Source organism: Cupressus sempervirens, chromosome 7, assembly GCF_028749045.1.
Source record: "Cupressus sempervirens isolate cs-2001-9-10 chromosome 7, ASM2874904v1, whole genome shotgun sequence".
Lineage (NCBI taxonomy): Eukaryota > Viridiplantae > Streptophyta > Pinopsida > Cupressales > Cupressaceae > Cupressus > Cupressus sempervirens.
Genome location: NC_143124.1, coordinates 786,109,222 through 786,128,489, shown reverse-complemented (window position 1 = coordinate 786,128,489; position 19,268 = coordinate 786,109,222). Strand labels below are relative to the sequence as shown.

At 37.0% G+C, this 19,268-nt stretch overlaps 1 protein-coding gene across 2 annotated transcripts; it reads left to right on the top strand.

Moving 5' to 3' along the window:
* Positions 1 to 389: 389 nt before the first annotated feature.
* Positions 390 to 18,620, top strand: LOC149549699 (uncharacterized). 2 transcript variants are annotated; one of them, XM_089792986.1, is made up of 2 exons: positions 390 to 3,261; positions 18,002 to 18,620. In XM_089792986.1, exons 1-2 carry the CDS (start codon positions 689 to 691, stop codon positions 18,009 to 18,011), a joined length of 2,583 nt encoding a protein of 860 aa, XP_089649112.1. In that variant the 5' UTR covers positions 390 to 688; the 3' UTR covers positions 18,012 to 18,620. The 2 variants fall into 2 exon arrangements, with proteins under 2 accessions (XP_089649112.1, XP_089649113.1); XM_089792987.1 differs by lacking the exon at positions 18,002 to 18,620 and adding an exon at positions 17,416 to 17,958.
* The last annotated feature ends 648 nt before the right edge of the window (positions 18,621 to 19,268 follow it).

The window sequence follows — 19,268 nt, the reverse complement described above, 5'->3', positions numbered from 1 at the left end:
CAAAAATGGAGAGATATAAAGTCATATCTCTAGATAGTGAGATAGATAGATTGAGAGATAACAAGGATAAATGAAGGGAAATTAGAGAGAGAGAGAGAGAGAGAGAGAGGATAGAAATAGGGTGAGGTTTAGAGGGAAGAGAAAGAAAGATGGAGAGTAAAGAGTAGATGAAGGTATGGAGATGAAGATAGAGTGATGGGATGAGAGAAAAATAGATAGAGAAATAGAGATATATTGATAGAGAGATGCAATATAGAGAGGATTAGAGGGAGTGATATAAAAATGGACAAATACTTAGTTGACCTTCGATATTTCTAAGACGTATCCATTACACACTAAGGTGCAATTTCTTGTTTAAAACTATAACAAGAATGCTGTCATCGTAGAAAAGCACATGGAAATTTAGATTTCTATTGATGATCTCTTAGACTCTGGTCTCAAAAGCATCAACAAAGTACCTCCATTTCTAAGGTCTCTTCGACTCTTGTTGTTAGCCCTAAAACGCTAGGCCAAAGTCCCTATCACGCCTCCGTAAACCCCAACATGAAAATCGTCACGATAAACCCTGGGCAGTTCCCCGTTCAATTTTGGCAAATCCACACGGTGTTAACGCAGGAATGTTACAGATCTCTGTTTGGACTGTAATTGAATTCCCCACAGCTCATTTGCTTTAATTTTATTTGCTAGAATGGTACAAACAAAGAGGGAGACACCGGGCAAGATACCACAGAACAAAGCCGTCAAGCTTAGAACAGAAGAAGAGGAAGAAACAGCGCAGAAATCAACACAAAATGAAGGACAGGCTGCGGAGCAAATTTCGATCGAGGTAGAAGGCAACAGATACACCGATCAAAGTGGTGTAGAGAAAGCAGAGGTCGATCAGAAAGTTGCAGAGGCGGCAGAGGCCAACGCGATGAATAGAGAGGACAAATCCACGGAGCCAAAAATCTCAGAGAAAATGTTGTCAGCCAAGAAAAATCGCAAGAGAAATGCTGCTAAATTAGTGGCCGGTGCGGAAAATACCAGGAATTTGGCGGCGGAGATGGTGGATCTCGATAGATTTGCCGGTGAGCAGAAAATTGCTCTCATTGTAGCTGACAAACCAAGAAATGAAGAGTATGTAGAAGGGGAGCAGAAAAATGAGGTAATTGTTGATTGCAACCAGACAATTGGAAAATCCGAGCACGAATGTGTACGAAAGGCAAAATTGGAGATGGAAAGTTCACAGACGGTAAAGAAAATATTAGAGGAGGTTGCGAAAGCCGATGATTCAACTGCGAAGCAAGTGGAGCTGCAGCAGAATGAATCAGAGAAGGAGATTGAGGTTACTGTGAAAACGGAGACAAAGCAAAAGCTCTCGGAAAAAATGAAAATCGATGAAACGGTGGAGAAAAAAATTGAGAATGAACAATGCGAGGGCAAGTGTAAGAAAACGAAGCGAGCGAAAAAAGTACTAAAAGGAGAAGGAAAATCAGAGCAGAAAAATGTACCAAATGCAAAGTTGGAGATCGAAAGTCCACAGACGGTGAAGAAAATATTAAAGGTTGCGGAGGCCGACGAGTCAACTGCGGAGAAAGTGGAGCTGCAGCAGAATGAATCAGAGAAGGAGATCGAGGTCATTGTGAAAACAGAGACAAAGCAAGAGCTTTCGGAGAAAATGGAGATTGATGAAATTGTGGAGAAAAAAATCGAGAATGAAGAAAGCGAGGGCAAGCGTAGGAAGAGTAAGAAAAGAAAGCGAGCGAAGAAAGTAAAAGAAGGAGGACCACAGACGGTGAAGAAGATTTTAGAGGTTGCTGAGGCTGATGAGTCAACTGTGAAAAAAGTGGAGCTGCAGCAGAATGAATCAGAGAAGGAGATCGAGGTTACTGTGAAAACAGTGACAAAGCAAGAGCTCTTGGAGAAAATGGAGATCAATGAAATGGTGGAGAAAAAAATTGAGAATGAAGAAAGCGAGGGCAAGCGTAAGAAGAGTAAGAAAAGAAAGCGAGCCAAGAAAGTAAAAGAAGAAGAACCACAGAGGGGGAAGAAAATATTAGAGGTTGCTGAGGCCGATGAGTTAACTGCAAAAAAAATGGAGCTGCAGCAGACTGAATCAGAGAAGGAGATTGAGGTTACTATGAAAACAGAGACAAAGCAAAAGTTCTCGGAGAAAATGGAAATAGATGAAATGGTGGAAAAAAAAATTGACACTGAACAAAGTGAGGGCATGCGTAGGAAAAGGAAAAAGAGGAAGCAAGCGAACAAAGTAAAAGGAGGAGAAGTGAAGAAAATCACAGAGGAAGATAGCGAAAGGAAGAAAATACCACCGGAAGTAAAGAAGAAAACCACAATGGAAGAAGGACATACGAAAAAAATCACAGAGGAAGAGGGAGAAGTAAAGAAAATCACACAGGGAGAAGGACAGCTGAAGAGAACGAAGGTTGATGGAAAAGTAGAGAAGAAACCAGAGAATGATCAAAGAGCGAGCGAGAAAGGGAACGGAACGTGCATTGAGAAAGAGGGACAAATGAAGAAAACCGGACAGGAAGAGATCATAACAGAGGAGGAAAAGAAAAAAAGCGATGCCACAGAAGTCATAGAAATGCTTGTGAATAGTCTCACTGAAGATGAGCTCAAGGAGGTTCTGAAATCATCTGCACAGAGAGAACCAGGTTTACTAGCTTGCATAAACAGTGTGGCAAGTAGAAGTAAGTTAAAGAGGACATTATATGTTAAGAATCTGAAATGTGATACAAAGTCAAAGACGCTCAGAGAGGCATTCTTACAGTACGGAAAAATAGAATATGCTAAGGTCTTTGCTGGTAAGGAGAGTGGCAAGCCTCTGGGTTTTGGCTTTGTAGAATTTCGCACTAAATCAAGTGCTTTAAGTGCACTGAGGGATCCCGTAAAGGAAATCAACGGCCAACAGTGTCACTGCGCGCTAAAATTACCCAGACGCAGAAGTAGCAACAAATCATACATGGCAAAACATGGTCCAAGAGGATCTGTTTATCCTGGCATACTTGTTCCAGGAGGGTTTATCGATCCCACTTCACTTGGCAGAGGAGAGTATATACATGGTCCAAAAGAAGCTGTTTATCCTGGCATACTTGGTCCAGGAGGGTTTGTTGATCCGACTTTGCTTGCCCGAGGAGATTTTGTTAATCCCACTGTGTTTGTGCCAATGGTAAACTCCGCCTTTTCTGGCCATCTCAATTCTCAAGCTGTGCCGGACAATACTCAGTTTTCAAATTACTGGGGACATTCAAACCTACATGAGTACGTCTTATTCTGCCTCTCATAACTATTTCTTGCACTTTGTTATTTGTCAATGTGGGTTGAAAATTTATTTAGAGTGTTTTATTTTCTATTGGTGAGAAGGCAAACAAAGTTGATGTAGACCTGATTCAAACAGCTTACCTAACGATCAAAATAGATTACAATAACAGAGTACTATTAACTAAATAAAGTCATATTATGTAAAATATTCACACATATTCATTGTAATACTGCTGCAAATATTTGGTAGACTGGTAATTCCCAGCACCAACACTCATATTACTTTAATTTCCACCCTTCTCTCCTATAACATGATTCACTGAACTGAAGAGAAAATATAGCAAAGAGCACCCATGCAAACTGTGTGCACGTAAACTCTCACTTCTTTCCAAAATAATGTCTTCAAAATTCCACCAAAATGAATATCTTTAAAAAAAAAATTGCACTAGCTATTGCTTAGGAGCTCAATTCTTTCCACACAGCAAACTATCTTTCCTTACATTATCAAATTGCTCTCTTTCCCCACTTAATACCTAGAGAATAGTAACAGCAACTCCTTTTCTTTTGTAATATCCCTTGTTGCCTAGCACGTCAATAAATGATAGTGCTAGCCTATTGATTTTCTCCCCTTAGGCTAAAGCATTGCATTAATAAAGGAGATAAGGTGATATTTAAATATATGGCCAAAAAAGCTATGGTTGTGGTTAGGAATTTAATTATTCATGTGCATTTGTTAAATGACATCACTTGAGTTACAATTTCATCTTCTTGGGCTGTTTTACATGGGCGAAATTTATAACGACAAGTAAATAATATAATTGCCTAAGTTGCCAAAATCAGTGAATTAAGGATATGGTTGCAGCTTTTTTGGCTGAGGGTGTCTTTTATAAAGAGGCATCAATGGGAATTAGAATTCCTTATGAAATATTTTCAGTTTTGTTTCTCTACGCAAGGAAATCGAATAGCTAGTTTTTTGGAACACAAAACATGAGAGCCGAGGATTCATGCTTGTATACAACCCCTGGCCTAATTGCTGCTCTTTTATTCATGTGCAAAGTACACCATTTTTTAGGAATCCTCTATCTTAGGCCCAAGATCGGATGTTATCCCTCTTGGCCATCATGTGGGTATCTGGCATCCATATGAGGAGGTGTACCTAGTGAGGAATTTATATCTGATCAATGACTCATCAATCCCCCATCCTAGGCCCAAGAGCAGATGCTATCCCTCTTGACCATCATGTGGCTTTTTGCCATCCACATGAGGGTTTGTACCTAGTGAGGAATCCATATCTAATCAATCCTCTGCCCACCCACGAGGGGATGCTATCCCTTTTGGTCACCATGTGGGTCTTTGCCATCCATACAAGGGGGGATGTACCTAGTGAGGAACTCCGTAATTGTTCCGTCTTCCATTGCCCACCCTTATCATTTAAATCATGATTAGAGTCCCTTCACAAAATGGTCAACCAAGGTATCAGCACCTTTGGCCCCATGGGACAACCCATCACAACCATAAGGGATGGCATATTTAGAAGAGGACCTCATAACATTTTCTTCCTCATATTCCTTATTATCACTACTATGATTGATTATAGAAGACATATAAGTTGCATATTATTGTATGCTTTTCTTCGTATAAGAGATCACATAATAATGATATCACATTCATTCATTATAAATGAACAAGAAACCATAATTAAGATCATTACCCATAAGATAAGATAAGATAAATTTATTAATGTCTAACAAGAGACCGACAAGGGTCTAAGGGATTGAAAGTTTACAAACAAGGGAAACCACCCACATCAAGGACACCAAACGGGGCCCACGAAAGAACAAAACAACAAAGAAGCAAACGAGACACCAAAGAAAGGACTAAGGGTCCTTGGCTGGAAGAAGTCCAACACAAAAGGATAAGGAACAGGGTGACCAAGGATCGCGGACTGTCTCTGAATACTATCGGATGAGGAGCGTCGCTGTCTGGTGAGTCCACAACAGGGCCTCATTGATCTGATGTGGCTGGGAGGAGGAGTGCAGAACTGCTGCAATCTTTGAAAAGACTGTAAAACCTCCCTCTGATATCATAGTAGATGGGACAATGAAAAATACAGTGAGTCTCCGTTTCCGTCTCTGCAAGGGTACATAAATGGCTAATACGACCCTCTTTGTCGATGTGATGGTTAATTTGGTATCTAAGCCAGTGGGATCCAATTTTAAATGAACCAAGAGAGATACAAAGGGCATGGCACCAACGCCGGGTCAAATATGCATGACACACGATAATTTGATCACGGATATCTAAGAACTGCTCGACATATAAGGCCATCTGCGGATGCAACCCTCTCGGAGGGTTGATCCAAGTTGTTATAATGTAGTGTTTGTAAATATTGAGTCTCACATGCTTGTTCAGCTCCTGACAAGAGGGGAGGAGGTGAGCGGGAGCACCTAGAGAAAACTGATAGGGAGGGAGATGATAAGTAAGAAATCATACATAAGATCATTATTTATAAGCAAGAACTCATAAATGAGACTCATTCATACTTCCTACCAATTTATAATAGTATTCAGATTCTCTATGCCGAGTGAGTTTGCTGTGTGTAAGATCTGATTGGCTCAGTGCCTTTCTTTGATAAGAAATGATACATAATATCATTATTTATAAGCATGAACTCATAAATGAGACTCATTCATGCTTCCTACCAATTTATAATAGTATTCAGATTCTCTATGCTGAGTGAGTTTGCTGTGTGTAATATCTGATTGGCTCAGTGCCTTTCTTTGATAAGAAATCATACATAAGATTATTATTTATAAGCAGAACTCATAAATGACACTCATTCATACTTCCTACCAATTTATAATAGTATTCAGATTCTCTATGCCGAGTGAGTTTGCTTTGTGAAAGATCTGATTGGCTCAATGCCTTTCTTTGAATGCTATCCTTTGACATATATACCTCTTCCCTGTAGCAGAATATTCATGTATCATGTCCTTTAAGAAATTTGATGCATCCCTTTACTTGAATTCTTTCTTTCCTTTGGGTATGATTGTGTAATAGTTTTTTACCATCAAGGTTTCAAATCACACTACATGATCCGTCATTAGGATGCAAGAGAGCCAAAAAGAACAAAAAAATTGCACCTCGGAAAACTGTACTTTTGTTAACACAAATTAAGTTCGCACCTCGCCACTTTTGTAAACATATCACTGCTTTATCAATATGTACTTATTTTAACCAATTAGTCATTGTATTGGTTTGCCATCACACTCTTTTGAGAAAAAATCATTATGTATCAGTTATCTGAAATTTGCATATCAAACAGTAAAATGGGGACACGCCAGCCCGTCCCCCCCCGCCCCCCCTTTTGACCCATGTCCCGGAGACTTCAACGCACCGGGGACTTGAGGACTCCTTCCCCCTGTCCCCAATGGTGCCACCTCCATTGAGGATGGGGAACATCCCAGTGTTGGCTATTTGCAGATTCAACTACTTATGTTTAATGTTCGATGTTCCAATTCAATGCAATGTTCAAGTATTTACTCTTTTACATCTTTATATCTTATATTGCAATACATATTTTCATAACTAGCATTTTAAGTACCATATATATATATATATATATATCCCCTCTTGTCCCCCGCTGCCATCGCCTCGCCGCCCCCCCACTGTCTCCAAATTAAGGCCCCTCTGTCCCCCTGTCCTGGAAACTTGTCCCCCCATTCCACCGTCCCCCAAGGCAGTGTAACTATGATATCAAATCAATTTTTGGAGAACAAACTGGAGCATCCTATGACATTGCAACACAAGAGCTCGTGCTGATGCAGACTTGTTTTTAATTTCTTGGATAGCTAGTTTCAGAGTATCACAAGGTCTTAAAAATAAGACAATTTTCTGATAAATGTTATCTTCCTAGGTATTCTTCATGTCATGGACATAACTATCCTCCCCTCTCAGATTTTGCTTGTTCTCAAGCAAAGATTTGAAACTCCAAAAAGCTGAATCAATTTGTATTAACAATATACCAAATATATAGAGTTTACGTACACTATAAAAATCTTTAATGAAGAAGCAAAGTTGTCTAAATATAGATGACATTGAAAAACCAAACAAATTAAGATAATTCAAAAGTAGAGCCTAAATCCATTAAACTAAGATTCTAAATAATGGGCTAAAAATAGCAAGAATCTAAGGTACTAAAAAAAGTCCAATACTCTCTTTTAATGGTCAGTCTATCAACTATTCTGCAGCAGACAGTACATGTCTTGTGTGCATAAATTCTTCAGAACATTCTGCTGCTGGTGAGACCCTCCCTAGATCTGCAGAATGTTAATAATTGAGAGTAGCCAAAATCAGTCCAGTTAAGAACATATGATAGCCTCCCTGGATCTCTCAGCAATAAGAGAGATGGGTCTGCCATTGACCTTGCCAATGAGATGTGTCTGCCACTAACTCTCCCAGAATCGGTAAAACTTCTGACCAGAAATTATCAAAAAATGTCCACCTTGATGTAGGATAACAAAGTTGTCCCTCTCTGTAGCCAAAGACACAGTGAGAACAACTACCACGATCCACAATTTTTGAGGAAAAGTAAACAAACCCTCTGATGAAATTTTGAAGATTAGCAGGTTGTCCCAAAGTAGATTGAAAGATACCATGATTTGCCAAGAACGTTTTGTAGATGGGTACTGCAACTCAAACCAAACTACAAGAAGCCATGATTGTTGTGGAGTAATCTGACAATTTAAAAATTGAAGTTTACAAAGCATCATTTTGTCAGATAAAAGAAGGTAAAAAAACATAAAAGAATCCAACACAATGTTTTTCGTAAGTTAATGCCAGAAAATGTTAGCTGCCAAATGCATAAATATGGGTCACAGAGGGGTTTTTAGCAGGTGTAGGCGAACCTTAAAAACATGAAAAATTGCATTGACGGAAACTGCAACAATAGAAAGAGGAAGAAGCTGTAAAGTGTTGCATTGCGTCTATAGGAAAAAATAGTGCGATTTTTGGCAGCATTTCTAATTGCGATTTTGGGCTATACAAAAACTGATGCCTACCCGCGACAAATACACAGGCTGGAAGACATAAATCCTGTCAAAACTGACACGCTTCTGCAAAAATCTCCCTTCGGCACAACCCACCGAAAAAAAAGACAAACAGAGATGTGCAGCCTGCAAGAAAAACCCAAAATTGCACAGAGGAAAAATACCAGCTGCCCAAAGACAACACTAAAACCTTCAAAATTTCTCCACAAACTCTTGGAAAAAATTTCAGAACCCTTGCTTTTGCTGAAAGACACCCTCAAAAAACTATTCATGATCTTGAGCTGTACGGTGAGGGAGCCATACCTAGACTGGCTCCTGCTTTGATACTATGAAATGTTAAAAATTTGAATGAATTTGTATTAACAATACATCAAATGTATAGAATTTACAGATGCTATAAAAAGTGCTAATGAAAATGTAAAGTCGTCTAAAAATTGAACAGATCAAGAAAATTCAAAAGTAGAGCCCAATTGACCAGTAAACTAAGAATCTAAATAACGTGCTTAAAATAGCAAGAATCTAAGGTGCTAAAAATAGTTTAATAAGATTGAATGGTCATGGATTTCAATTTGAAATCCACCTTTTGCTGCATACTTTGATATAATCATAAGTTGTAGACCGATATGTTTTCTCCGTTATTTCAAATGTTAGTTATGATCAATAGTTGGAGAATGGCAGGGTTTAATTAAGGCAATTTATGTTTGATCTTTCTGAGAGAAAGAATGAGATCTTTACATTAACACAAGAACTTCACATATATTTGTTAATGTTTTAGCCCAGAAAATATGATAAACAACAATAATGGAAAAATAGGCACAAAAGACACTTGACATTTATCTTGGAAAGACCCTTAACCTTGAAGGGCAAAAAACCCAGCCACATTAGAAAACTATTTCTTTTAATGACCCTTATCCTTGAAAGGAAAACAACCCAGCCACATAAGAAGACTATATCTTTTAATGATAATAAAAAATTCAAGTACCTTTCACTTGATATGATGTGTCTGCACTCAAAGCTATCTCATGTATACATAGATCTGAGAGACTCTTCATATCACAACTGAAGGTGTCTTCAATTTCCAAAAACAAGTCTCATCATATTTCCAAATGCATGCCTCTTCACATGGCACGTCTTTTCACATAATATTATCTTAAATATTAACATAAATATCTTCTCCAGCTGTAAACGCAATACATAGTTATCATCTTAATAGCAAAATCATAGATAAAGATCTCTATTGCAGCTACAATCGTCAACACTCCCTCTTAGCAAGTGAGAGGTCTTTCGTATGGCAGACACACATAGCTGCAACCAAAAGATGTCAAGGATAAGTTCTCATCACATAGATTCTCACTAAAACATGTTATCTCAGCATAACATAATTCACCATAGTAGCATAAAATTAATTTCATAGAGTCACACGTGTGAATTCCACCATGCCTACTCATAGAGGGTAGTCCACCATACCTACTTGCAAAGGGTGGAATGAGGGCTTTTACCTCAGACTTTTCCTAGAGAAGAATGCATTTGCACCATGTCTACTCACAAAGGTTGGTCCACCATACCTACTTGCAGAGGGTGGAACGAGGGCTTTCACCTCAAACTTCTTCCAAAGAAGAATGTATTTCCACCATGCCTATTCAATGAGGGTGGAACAAGGGATTTCACCTTGAGCTTCTCCCTCTCAGAGAAGACTTCATCAATCAACATGTATAAGAATGGTTGTGATTCCATAGAAACTTCCTCTCTATTGGGACAATTTTGATCACCCCAATAGGATAGTTGACATTGAAGCTGAAACATAATTCTCTATAGTAAATGGTATCATCAAAGCCACATCCGAAAATAAGAACCCAAACATAAATATGATACTTTATTTTGTAAGATGTAAGGGATTATCTTTATCACTGTAGTGATTCAAGAAATCAGAGACATAACTCATACCTTCAACTGCAGAAGAATGCAAGGAGGAAAACAATACTAGAAAATGATAGTATGCTGCAATGAGACTCCAATCAGAATGGTGTTTATACAGAGAACCAAAACAGGATGACATTGAAATCTGACCCTCAATCCTTAAGAGTGGATACCCGTCCAGAACATAATGATACAGATTTCCAATCCCACCACCTGCAGAAGATATACTCGAGTCTGAGTCAGAACTTCAATGGTTAGACATTGCTGTCTCAGAGTACCCACTGATATGTTATCTCCTGCAGTTATGTATCCAGTCCCAACTTCTGAATGGTGTTTCCCATCACTGACACATTCCCAGTCAATCTCTGTAGCTCTTAACTCATAATGGAAAACTGCAGTTGATGGTATCTTCATTCAAACTTCTGCTGACAATTCCCAACTTTCTTCCTTGCTAATATCAAGATTAAAATACCTTGATCAGATTTGATCAGATTTCACATATCAGATAGAAACACCCTTGCACAAAAATGAACGGGAGGATGAATAATCATACAAAGATATCATTTGCAACTCCTTTGAAAGAGCAAGTTGTAAAAAATACGAAACGACAAAGATTGTCGTTACCATATGAACAGTCTTTTTATCAAATATTATATGACAAAAATGAACCGATAAGTAGAACATACAATTCCACCATCACAAGCATTGAAAATTCACTGCTAAACATTTTGAAAACTCTGGCTATGTTACAAATCAGAACAATGTGCTGGCAGTAGGGATGGCATGTCAGCATGTGCATGGACTCCAGGTGTGCCCAGAAGTGATGAAGCCAAGACAGAACATATACACAATCATATAGAAGCATACAATACTTAATAAGAAAGGTAGGTGATTAGAGAGCTATCAATGGAACATTTCCTTGTGCATATGATGCCAAAAATATAATACTAGGGCAGATAAAGAATGAGAGCAGATGTTTCTGTTGAAATAGCATATTGCCTCAACACCATACTGCAATATAGAAGTGACAGAGAAGAGAACAATACACAGAGACCACACAGCAACAACAGAGAAACATAGAGAGGAGCGTGAAGATCTGCCATGCAGCTACCAGGAATTCAACATTCCTATATTGCTGATATCTAACCTAACTCCGATACCAATTTAATGTTTAACCCAAAATTATGATAAACAGCTATAAAGGTAAAATAGGCACAAAAGAAACTTGACATTTATCTTGGGAAAACCCTTCAACCTTAAAAGGAAAAAACCCAACCACACCAGAAAAAATCTCTTTTATTGATAATAAGAAATTCGAGTACATTGCTTTCACCTAATACAATGTGTCTACACATAAAGCAATCTCATGTATATATATAGAATTGAGAGGCTCTTCGTATCACAATTGAAGGTCTCTTTCATTTCCACACCTCTTTGCAACACACATGTCTTTTCATATAATATTATATCAAATATTATCATAGATATCTTCTCAAACACAATACATAGGTATTATCTCAATAGCCAAATCAGAGATAAACATTTCTATCGCAGCTACAAATTTCAACAAAATTGAGATGAGGATTAGAAGCACGATAGCCCTCTATGACCTCAAATGCAATGAATTCATATGTTTTTTGTTTTCACTTATTCTCATGTTCTATCTCAACTGAAAATATTGAACTAAACACATACATTCGAAAACACAAAATATACATGTGAATACATTCATTGTTAGATACTACATATTGACTAGAATGCATTTATTGGTTCATATTTTACCTTGTAGGATGACAAGATCACTGCTTTCATATCACTTGTAATGACCCCTTTTTGTAAATGCCCTAGATTTTGCCCTAATTCACAATTTGAAATAGAACAAGAAATAGGATATAATTAGTAACATTATGTTCCTAGTTGAGATCCTGCAACATATTAGGAAATCTTGGAAACATAATTCACAATATAGATCTTCCTTATTGCATAGATCATTCCGACTAGGGTAAGGAACATTAATTTAACCATAAGATATATTTAATTTATTGATGGAGTTCAACCATGTGAGGGCTAGGGTAAGGGGCACATTTGGGTGCCTCAACCAATCCTCTACCCGAGACCCAAAAGTGGATACTATCTCTCTTGGCCATATGTGGCCCTTGCCATCTATATGAGGAGGTGTGTAACATGCTAAAAATCTGAAATCTAAATAACTGACTAAATAAAGGAAAAAGAATCACAATCTTAACCAAATGAAAGGAGATACAGTTAAATTAGTTATTCTATTCTTTCACATGAAGGGGAACTACGAGTTAACTGTAATTTATATTTCCAAATAACTAGAAACTAACAACCATTTCAACTATTAGATTCACATGACATTAGGAAATATTTAAAATACATGACAGCAATATGTTCATCAAATGAAATACGAGAACATGAAATAGATACTAGGGAATAAGCAGATGATGTCCCTTTGTTGTGCAAGCCTTGGCATTTGGAAGAGAGGAGAAACATTGCCATGGGCTTAACCTCCAACCATGGACCTTATGTACCCCCACACAATCCATTGAGAAAGGCCCTCCCTAGCGTAGGAGTTGGCTTGGGACACACTTGTCCAGCCATTGAGCATCTTGGTGTTAGAGTGTCAACTAGTCAGCTGATGAGGTTGTGGACACTTTCCAATCAACCTATCTTACAACTGCTAGCACTTTGACCTTTGGTGATCACAATGGCAATCATGCCATTAACCGACTTTGGCCAAGGATTTTGGATGGGCAACTTAGATGCTTGATCACCCATTGCTCGACTTGACAACAAGTTTTATACAAAGGATTTCCTTGAGCTAACGTAGTTATTGATTTTGAGTATTATTACTGATTATAATTTCCTTTCATTGTAGGATTATTCCCACTCTCTCCCTTCATCTTGACCATGTTGTCCTCATGGATGAATTCTAGGGAGTTTTCTTATATGATATTTGGTTCATAGAGAACTTATACATTGCCATCTTTCATGCCAGTTATGGCTTATGGCATCATAAATGAGTTAAGCCTTCATTCTGATTGTTCCTTTATCATATGGAGCAGCACCCCATCTCAGAGATATATTGATCATATCATTGTATGGGATAGTACTTCTTTGACAAAAAACGTATGTGCTTCAAATTCAAAAGCTATCACAGGTAAAGCCTTTTGGCAATCAGATAATTCCATTCTTCTAACAAGTTTTTAATAGAAGAAGAGTACTCCAAGTGACACATCCCGAATTTGGATTTTCAAGGGAAAACAATTGCCGCAAGTTTAGAATGCATGACTTAATCACAATAACAACATATAAATGTAATGCATGACTTGATTCTGTAGGCACGATTTGGGAAATTTGAATGGTACTGGCGTTAGGTAGATGCCACCTGCCTACACTATCAAAGCTTTCAATTCAGTCCAGAAAAATGAATACTGGAATATCTCACAAGCTCGGCAAAATCAGAGGCAATTGCCAGTTATGTTCACACCCTTACTTGAAATGAGTAGAGAAAAACATAGCATGAACAAGAAAGAATTTATGTGGAAGCAAATGTGTGGAAGAACAGCTCGAGAGAGTGAGAGGCAATGTAAATAAAACACATACATAAAGAGGTGAGCAAGATAAGCAATAGACACCCACACATATGCTCAGTTACGCAAGAATTTCGAGGTGGCAAAAATGTTCGCATGGGCCTTCCAATTTCATATTGAATAAAAAGAAAGACATATAGCTCAATGCTATAAAAGGAGACACGAAAAAGGTGGCCGCTCAAGGCAATTAAATAAATAATAATCATGTCAAAGTCAAGGTTCGAAATAAAACAATAAGGGTGGCAACAAAATCTTCATTCATGCCTTAATATATTAATATCGCTCCTTTATATTCATACTTGTTTGAGTAGCCTTAACATATATGTATGTATGTATGCTCTAAATTTGAAATTCTCATACACATATACATATATGTGTGTGTGTGCGTGTACACATGTACACATTTTATGCCGACACAAGTAGGAGTATAGACAAGATATTATTATACTAAGACATGATAGAATTTGCAAGATATTCTGAGATCATCCATAATAAAGGTAATATTTCTTATTTGCATTTATTATAATGTTATAATTTAACTTGTAAGCTCATGGTCATCCTTTGTACTTTCTTGCTTGTCTAACCATTTCATCCTTGATCTAGGTTGTTAGATTTCATGCCTGATGGTTTGACAGTGGATTTGGGAGCCCCATTCCTTACTCCCATTTTGACAATACCTCCCCCCATCATCGTGTGCCTGCAAAAAATAAATGGTTCTAGGGTAATAACATATTTCCATAATTTGAACTAATAATAAAATATCACATAATCATTTTCAACTTCTAAGATATTCATTTTTCAATTCCCATCATAATTTCTAACCAACATGTCACATGAAATAATAACTAATAACCGAAATTCCATTTCACATGAATCAACTATCTCAACAACTTTACCAATAGATCAATTTCACATGAATCAATTATCTCAACAAATCTACTAAACAACTCCACATAAATTTCCAATGGCTAGAAGATTATATTTAAATTTAGCAAAATTTGGGATGTAATAGGGTGTACCTAGTGAGGATTCCATATCTTGATCAATCATTTGCTCTAGGCCCAAGAGCATGCTATCCCTCTTGGCTATCATGTGCCTCTTTGTCATCCATATATAGGGGTGTAGCTACTGAAGGATCAATATTTGATCAATCTGATACCCTAAGCCCAAGAGTTGATGCTATCCTCCTTGGTCATCATGCGACTCTTTGCCATCCACATGAGTGTGTATGTCTAGTGAGGATTCCATTTTTGATCGATCCTTTACCCTAGGCCCAAGAGTGGATGCTATCCCTCTTGGTCATCGTGTGGCTCTTTGCCACCCACATGAGGTAGTGTACCTAGTGAGGAATTCTACATTCTTGCTTCCATTGCCACCCTTATTGTTTTGTAATGTCCTTAAATAATGATAATCCAAATTTGCCCTAGATTGCAATATTTCTATCAAGCAAGTAGGGCTTAGAGATACCTTTTTTCTTTGGTTGAGGCTCTTCAACACAGTTAGGGATTATCTATAATCTATAATTCATAGTTACATCTATTTAATTAAGAGTTAACATATGTGAGGAATGCAGATCACATCAATATATTGCTAGAATTGATTTTACTATGAATCGACCATAGAAGTGACAAGGTAGGATGACTTGATGATGTGCCACAAAGACCCCTTTCCTTAGGCCCAAGTGCAGATATATCATCCCTGTTGGCCTCATGTGGCCTGTGCCATAGATATTAGGTGGCATAACTTGTGTGGTGTCCCATCACCATTTTTCTCCATATTCCCACTCCTATCTTGCTTCACATGACTGAACACTCATTTACCATAATAGAGATTATGAGGAACATTCACAATAGGGTGCCTGGAAAGTCCCTTCTTAAGCCCACAGGTAGTCCTCTTGTTCCCCTTTGGTCCCATGAGACTTCCTAGTTGCATAGCATGAGGCGGCGTGCTTAGAAGGTGACCTCATCACCATTTTCCTACCTCTGATCCCCTCATTTCCCCTACATTGGCTTGTTGTAGTTGACAGAAAACACACGATGTGTCACACATAAGTTCTATATTACAATGTACTATAGAAATGTAATATGGTCCATTGAAATATTGAAATGTAATTTGGTAACAGCGTCATCATGGAACATTGAAATTTCGAAATGTAATATCATAACAGTAATAACATGATTTTACATTAAAATGTGAACCTTACATCTAAGAAAAAATCACACAATTTTTTGGAATTGTAAAACAACCAAAAAAATTACATAATTGAATTCAAAACAATAAAATTTGTAATTTTTACATGCTATTAAAGCTTGAAAATGTTAGAGAATTAATAAATATTTTATATGCTTGAAAAGAAGAAATAAAGGAGAATGATGTTGCGAATCTGAAATTCTAGAAAATCATTCTCTGAATCACCCTTAAACAGTCCATGCAATTTTCTCTAGAATGCTGTAATGCTGATTTCTGTGTTCAATACGAGCGAATAGGTCTTGTAAAGCTGCAAAGTTACATTTTTGGTGTATTTTCTTTGTGTAGCATGCATAGTGCAATTTGCAGGTTGGACATTACCTTGTGAGCACTTTCCGCAAAAAATTGTATTGTCTTACCGGAAGCTCTTGACATAAAGCAACAAGTTTATTTCATAAATACTCAGGTTAGGAATAAAACAGTAAGTGTGTGTTTATTTACTGGATTTCAAATTGAAAATTCTCTATTTACCTAAAATGATTCTAGCCTTTTAAAGTTCTAGTCGACATCATTTCCGTAGGATGGTTAATAAATGATCTTTTTTTAGCCTTATGCTGTCAAGGAGTTAATTTATATCCTTGTTATTGACCTTTCAAACATTAAAGTAGTCAGAAGTGATCTTTCATTCATGTTATTGTAAATCATATCGTGATAGAGATCTTCATTAGTTGCCCAATCACCATTTCTGTTCTTATGTGCGGTCCTCACTCTCCCAGGGCTATATGACAAGGAGTGATAATACTGTAAACCTTTCAAACTATTTGTTTTGGATTTCATTGCTTGAGATTATGTTCTTATGCTTCTAGGGACATTCTTATCAATTGTAGCTCAATGAATTTCTTTTTGTCATAGCTTGTTTTGATCATTTGAATATCCTTTTGGAACACATTAATTTCCTTGTCCACAATCGAGTCATATTCTCTTGCGGAATATTATCCAGTGTTGTCAATTTATGTCTGAAAGAGTAATTTTGATATGATTCATCTGTTTAAGTAGAATATGTATCTTTAACGGTCTTATGAACAGCTTTGCTAATGATTTGAATACCATAATTGCACATACTCATAGTCGATTCAATGAAATTGAGCATGTGGATGCAGTTCTATATATTGCAACCATTAATATGAAGGTTTTCAGCACATCAATCATTCTCTCCAAAATAAGATGATATTAATTTCTGGTTCTTGTAATGGGGATGAAAACTTCTGTTACTTGAAAGTTAATTAGCAAATTCTGTAAGTTATTATAAAGTTCTTATTAAGGAGAATTTGCATCTTTTTAATGGTTTTTGAACAGCTTTGCTAATGATTCGAATGCCATAATTGCAGATAGTGATAGTTGATACAATGAAAATGAGCATGTGGAACAGTGTGGATGAGGTTCTATATATTGTGACCTTTCATATGAAGATATTCAGCACATCAATCATTCTTCCCTAAATAAGGATGATATTAGCCTCATTTTTTGGTTTTGAACAATGTGTAACGGGGATGAAAACTTCTGTTACTTGAAAATTAATTAGAAAGTTCTTCTAGTTAAAGTTATTCTAAAATTCAGACATAACTCTCTTTTTCGTCTTATTCAGGTCCTTTGGTTTCATGTTCTCTTGGTCATCATAAACATCCTTGTTCCTGCAAATGTTCTCTTGTGGAAAAATAGCCATAGGGTTGACTTATTCTGTACTTCAAGTTATGGATTTTGATATTGCATGAATTATGCTTTGCATAAATCTCAGGTCTATGAATACTTTTTAATGTTCATATTGGACATCTGATCTGGAATACCTTGACAATATTGCATGGAAGTGGCAAAATTTTAGGCCACCTTGATACTTACATGGCATTAATAAATTGTATCTAATACTTTAAAAAGTCATGGAACATAATCTGGTTGGGCTCTTTTTTGGATATGCAGGTTACAGTAGACATTGCATGTATTTGTATCCATATCTGATATTCACACACGTCTAAGATGGCTGTGGAGGTGGAAGTGGACAGACAATCCTGTTGTTTCACCACTCATCAATCCTTTCACTCCTGAATTGGGACGTATCACATTTTTTGAGTTTTTATTGACCATCACGAGGAGTTGACTCTGATATTTTTTGTGGCTGATTTATCAATTGACAAAGATACTTATTTTGTGATGAATGATTTTACGCTACTAGAATTTAAAAGGCTTGTGAAGTTTCAATTATTAAAGCAACGTAAACCTAAGAAATGGTATATACAAACAACAATTGTACCACAGCATAAGGCCACTTAGAGTCAATTTCATTAACGTCTTATAGAAGACTTGGCTTCCTTTCTGATTGGTAAGAAGTCAAGGAGTCCCTCTTGAAGATGGCTACAAGTCAATCTGGAACTTATAGTGCAATTTTCAAAACAGGTTAGGTAAATGATTGCATTTTATGAGATTCCAGGGCAGATATTTCTTATATGACAACCTTTTTGAAGTGCTCCTATCAGAGTTTCTATTCAAAACGTGTTTAACACTCGTGAACATTAATAATATTATGCCTCATTGTCATCCACATCATGTACATGACTCAAAATATATTTGAATGATCAAGTATGGCTGCTTCTAAAGATTTTTAACTTAAATGTTCTTGAATTTGGTGGGACTCAAAAAGGTTTCTTTATGGTAGGCTTTACTTTCTCATGGGTATTTTTATATGATAATGTGTTCCGTTAGAAAATTTCAAGATTTTCATGTGATGTACACAATTGCTATCCAATTCCAAGATAAAATTCCGCTGATATTAATTGTCATTCTCCAAAACCTTTGAGTGCTTTGGTTCACATCCATGAAGATATTTGAATACCTTAATTGTTTAATTACGTTGTTTATGTCAAATGTCTACCTTCAATTGCATACAATTGAGAAACCATAAGCAGTTTCACATTAAATGACTGGTTATGTTTTTGATAAATTAGGCCCCAAAACCAAGGGGGTCGGCCATTTACATGAGCAAGGTCCAACAACAAGTTGTTAGACCATCAACAACACAAATTAAGCTCAATATGCACTTCCATGAAAAACAAAAACTACCACCACAAAGCACAAAGGCTTTTGCCCAACGAGAAGGGCAAGAGTTATTTCTATGTCATTGGACAAATGTCCAAGCAATACTATCCTTATGTTCCCAAGATAAAGACTCTGTTAGGGCAACTATTAGCAC

Excerpts from the sequence above, each read along its gene's own strand:
- LOC149549699 (XM_089792986.1), top strand. The coding sequence starts at position 689 with ATGGTACAAACAAAGAGGGAGACACCGGGCAAGATACCACAGAACAAA.